This window comes from Aquarana catesbeiana, linkage group LG03 (genome assembly GCF_042186555.1).
Source record: "Aquarana catesbeiana isolate 2022-GZ linkage group LG03, ASM4218655v1, whole genome shotgun sequence".
NCBI classification, from domain to species: domain Eukaryota; kingdom Metazoa; phylum Chordata; class Amphibia; order Anura; family Ranidae; genus Aquarana; species Aquarana catesbeiana.
Window position 1 is genome coordinate 691266564 of NC_133326.1, and position 5533 is coordinate 691272096.

Below are 5533 nucleotides of genomic sequence, written 5' to 3' on the forward strand. Positions count from 1 at the left end.
AGATCTAAGACACATCTAAGAATTCTTCCTTTAAAAAAGAATTTGTCTCAAACATCCATAACTGTAATTTTCATAAATGTGATGGCATGACTGAAAAAAAAATGTATTATGATTGCCGAAAAAAGAAGAAATAACACATTGACTTAGAAAAAGATAAAATAATTGATATGTTGGGGCACACAGTAAAAAAACCTGGACACATGCCTTGGGTGCCAAGGTCTGTTAACTCCCCTGGTCATCACTACCTATGTTTCTTCTATGTTACCTTTCTTCTCAAAAGTTCTTCAACTATTTTATGAAGAGCTTGTCTAATTTCATGGTTTCTCAGGCTATATATGATAGGATTCACCAATGGGTTCACTACAGTGTACAATAAAGAACTGTACTTGTTTACGGAAGGTGACTTCTCATCCTCTGGAGTCACATAAATAGTAATTATGGATCCATAATATGCAGCTACAGAGATCAGATGGGCACTACATGTAGAAAAAGATTTTTTCCTCCCAGCGGAGGATGAAATTTTGAGAATGGTAATAAAAATGTAGATGTATGTCCCAATGATAAATGTAAGAGCACCGAAAAAGAAAAGGACAGAGCAGGTAAGGTCAAACCATTGTAATACAGATGTGTCTGATGTAGACAATTTCACAATTGGACCTACATCACAAAAGAAGTAATCAATGTCTCTGAGGCCACAAAATTCAAACTGAGCTATTAAAATAATTTCAGTTGTAGATAGGCTCCAAGTTATTGCCCAAGAACCCAAACCCAACAGGAGGCAGATTCTGCGGTCCATAATTAAAATGTAATGTAAAGGATTAGAGATAGCGACATATCGGTCATAAGACATTATAGCAAGGATGAAACATTGCACAAAACCAAAATTCAAAAAGGAGTACAGCTGCATGATACAGCCCTCAACAGACATTTCTCTCTTTGTCTTTAATATAACCTCGGCCATCAGTGGTATGACACACGTGGCAAGGAGGACATCTGCAAGAGATAGGTGCTGAAGAAAGATGAACATTGGAATTCTGAGATTACTATTGGTGGACACTAGAAGGATGATTAGAATGTTGCCTGTCACTATTGCAATGTAAATTAGAAATAAAAGAGCAAAGAATAGAGTTTTGACATTTTCTAGACCTTGGAATCCAAGAAGATATATCTCTGAGACTTTTGTTTGATTGTCTTGACACATATTAAGAAACTTGACCCATCAGGAAAGATAGTATCAAAAATAAGTATATGGATAATATAAGAAGAGAATGTCTAAGACACAAGTTATTAATCAATCACTGAACTTCTCCCCTTATTATATTAGAAGTATGTTTACCATAGAAGTTTAATTTATTAAGTTTACTCTATGAACTATTAGCTAAAGTTTTACATATGATGCATTGTAGCTCAAATATCCAGACCCCCAACATATCTTCTTGGAGAGTCCTCTGTTCCTTCTGTGCTGTGTAGCCTGGATCTCAATGGACTTCAGAGGGGGACACATGGAACTTTGAATTTTCCCTTGTTCAGATTCACTGCAATTTGGAAAAAGGGTGTTATCAAGAATTGCATTGAAAAGGTAGACCATTACAATTAACAAGAGAAAGACCATTAACACCTGTCTGTCTGACGTTAAAGTAATTGTAAATCTCTGAAATAGAGAAAGTAACAAAGCACATCCCTCTTTAGTGTGTACTAGCCTCAATCTAAACTACCTAGTGTATTTTCTCTCTGATCTCACCTCCCTCTGCTATCTGCATACGTCACTTTTGATAGGTTGGTGCCACCCTTCCTCCAGCACAGAAAAGGTGATTGACAGATCCAGCTGTACATGTTTCCCTATGAGACTGTATAGAGAAGGGTACGACATCTGATCTCCACCCTCTGCCTCCTGGAACTGAGAAATAGTCTTGGATCTGTGACATTGAACAGCAAAGGACAGAGGGCTGCAGATACGTTTCATTGAATTCTCTGTAGCCATCGATGGCTCCCTCCGAAGTTATTGTTGAGACAGAGCAGCCATTGGGACCAGCCATTTCTCGTGCCATGGGAAAGAACGCCATCCTGTTATTTTGGGCCACACAGTCACAGTGTGTACTCTTTCCTGACACCTATGATTAGCTCTGCAACTGTGTCAGCCAAGAGTTCACACTGCCCATGTGCAGCCTAAAAGAACAGGATGGGGCTCCCTCCTGTGGCATTTGGGGGTGCTGATCCCAATGACTACTCTGTCCCTACAATAATTTGGACCTGGAGCCATCACTGGCTGCCAAGAATTTGACTCACCTAGCTGTCTTGACTCTCCCAATCCTATGGACATATTACCTGTCCTCTAGCATGGTCTCTTGGGTAGAGCATGCCTATTTCCTAACAGGAGCCCACACCTATCCCTTGATGGGGGTCCTGTCTCCTGGATGAAGCACATACCTGTCTCCTAAAGGGGGCCTTGAGCTATGTCCAGACCTCCCTTATAATGAGTGTGCACACCTGCTCACTCACACAGCCTGCAGGTCTCCAGTAAAACTTGACATATGATTGGAGGCTTCTTTCCACCCAAAACTTTTTGAAGCCTCCGAAATAAAGACCCTGATCTGGGATAACCAAACCCAGAGAAAACTGAAAACCCAGCCTTCTTTGCTCAGACACAACACTCCAGAGCCCATCAAGCTGCATCTTTGAGGACCCTGTATGTCTTCTGCCTATACTCACGCAGTGGCAGGGCCTAGCACTTATTTATTGTGCAAAATATAAAATATGGTGTTACAAGCTGTAATAATTTGATGTCACCAATTAAAATATAACGTATAAAATTAAAAAATCTGGTCTTATGGTATAAATTTAGGTTTATTAGTTATATCTTATACTGAATATACAGTATCATACATTTTACAGACAAGATAAAAAAATGTGTAGTAAAAAATGGAAAGGATAACAACTGACCTTGAACAGCGGATTGATCTAAAATCAGAATGAAATTCACTACAAAACCCAATTTAAGTCTATAATGAGGATGTGGAACATAACATAGAACATTAAGACCCCTTTCACACTGGAGCGGTTTTCAGGGGCTTTAGCGCTGGAAATAGCCTCTGCTAAGCGCCTGAAAACCGTCCCCCACTCATTCCAGTGTGACTTTTTACACTCGGGTGGTACTTTTGCGGGATGTTTAGAAAACAAACAGCGGTAAAGCGCCGCTAAAAGGGTTCAGCGTTTTCCCCGACTTGTTCATTTCCCAACTTAGTTGGGGTAGGCGGTACACTTTAGTCAACGCCTCTTGACCATTGACCTCTGGGGACCCGCCTTCTGACCGTTGACCTTTGGGGGAGGTCCCGGTTCCAATCCCTGAGTCCTAGCCTTGTTCTTCAAGGGGAAACCCTAACCCTAACTCTTAACCCTAACCCTAAATCCTAACCCTAACGAACGTGGCCGCGGCCCCAGTGTGAAAGGGGTCTAAATCTGTATATTGGGAATATAGTATGGTCTGTGAAGAAGGCTGCAATGTGTAAACTTAGTTATATGCATTATTCCTACTGGAGAGTTGGGTTGTAATGGGAGAAACTTGTGGTACTGTAGAGCGGTGATTGTGTGGCTGGGAGTTGTAACTCAAGGGGACTAGAAGGACCATAAGGATAATGTGGGTAGAAAGAATGAATAGAACAAGAAAGACAAAAGTTGGCCATACATGATAATATTATGCCTTCACCATGTACAAAAATTCTCATCAGTACATTCAATGACTTGACAAATGTCAAGCACTTCAAAATGTAATTAGCTTTTTCAGTATGAAATGCATGAATGTAATTTTCCAAATAAAAAACGTAGTAACCGAGAAATTTGTTCATTTAAGAAAAAATTTGATTCTGCTCCTTCAAACTTTCTTGTCATTTTCAGTTTGATTCCACTATTGATTCAAAAATTGAAACAAAGCCTTTGAACAAAGTTAGTCTAGTCTACGGTCGGCTTAAGGGAAATACGTAAGAGTTTAAACAGAAGAAGAGAGGCTGCCAGAGATATTCGGGACTGTGTGGAGGTAACAGAGCGTTGGCTGTGCCTGATACTTCTATTCAATAAATATCTAAAACACATTTGAACTTGGTGATCTCAGGCATGCACTCCGTAGCTGTCTTCCATGGTGACTTTTAGGTTCAAGACGGTTCCCTGTGGCATAGTTTGATGAAAAAGGGACCTCAACAATCTTCTGCCTGAATGAACTGTGCCTGGCACTGACTGAAAGTCTCCCTAAAACTTTACTCTTTGGAAGGACAACAAAATTCGGCTGTAAACTTTGGTTGAATTTAATAATAAAATAAACAAAATAAAATAAATATATATACTATGTGCCAGGATGAGGTAATCCGGTGCCCAGGGCAAAGATGCCAAATTGCACCCCCCCCATTTCCCTAGGGTTAAGGTCAGGACATCTCCATCCCTGCAGTAAACCATTGCACCCAGGGCAGCCATCCCTCCTGCCCACCCCTTGTACTAGCCCTGTATCCAACCCACCCTCATTAGGACTAGGACAACACCTCATTAATGCAATACCAGTATAGTATGCCCTCCTCATGGTCATGGATAAAAACAAATACCCAACAGCCAATAGTCTTGGATGTATAAAAAATGAGTCGGTAAACATTGAAAAGATAACTAATATACAATAACCCCAGGCACACGTAAGAATCTAAATGATAAAATATACCATTTTAGTTCATCAGTTTGGTAAAAAAAACTGTAATAATAATAAATCCTGATTAAAATAATAACATAATAAAAATAAGCATCAAATATGCACCTAAAGAGAGTGGCTGAAAAAAAAGCTGCAGGAGATCAACAGCACTGAGATGGGAAAAACACATGAATGAAAGAAAGGTAGAAACAGAATTTTATAAAAAAAAAAATGCCAGGATTTAGTGTTTAACCACTTGCCGCCCGCCCACCGTCAAATGACAGCGAGGCGGTGCGGCTCTCATTCTGGGTGGACATCATATGACGGCTTCCCAGAACGACCGCTCTCACGCACCCGCTAGGACACGGCACGACCCCGATCTCTGTAAACACGGAGATGCTGTTAATCGGCGCTCCTCGCTTCACACTGACAGAGTGTGAGGAGAGGAGAGCCGATCAGAGGCATTTCCTTGCAGAGGACATCTAGGTATGTAATCAGGGCACTGATCATCAGATTACAATTAAGTGCCCACCAATGCCCGCAATGAGTGCCCACCACTGCCAGCAATCAGTGCCCACAAGTGCCAGCAATTGGTACCCACAAGTGCCAGCAATCAGTGGTCATTAGTGATGCCAGCCAGTGCTGGCTATCAGTGCTCCCCATCAATGCCCATCACTGCTGCCCATTAATGCCACCCATCAGTGCTGTCTATCAGTGTCCATCAGTGCCACCTATCCGTGCTGCCTATCTGTGCCCACTAGTGCCGCCTATCTGTGCCCATTAGTGCCCACCAGTGCCACCCATCAGTGCCGCCTATCAGTGCTCATCAGTGCCACCTATCAGTGCCCATAGGTGCGGAATATTCGTGCC

The 5533-nt window shown here is 41.6% G+C and overlaps 1 protein-coding gene across 1 annotated transcript; it reads right to left on the reverse strand.

The window, feature by feature from the left end:
• Positions 1-256: 256 nt before the first annotated feature.
• Positions 257-1201, reverse strand: LOC141134176 (olfactory receptor 1M1-like). The gene has a single exon (XM_073623760.1). The coding sequence runs from the start codon at positions 1199-1201 to the stop codon at positions 257-259; it is 945 nt and encodes a 314-aa protein (XP_073479861.1).
• Positions 1202-5533: the final 4332 nt, after the last annotated feature.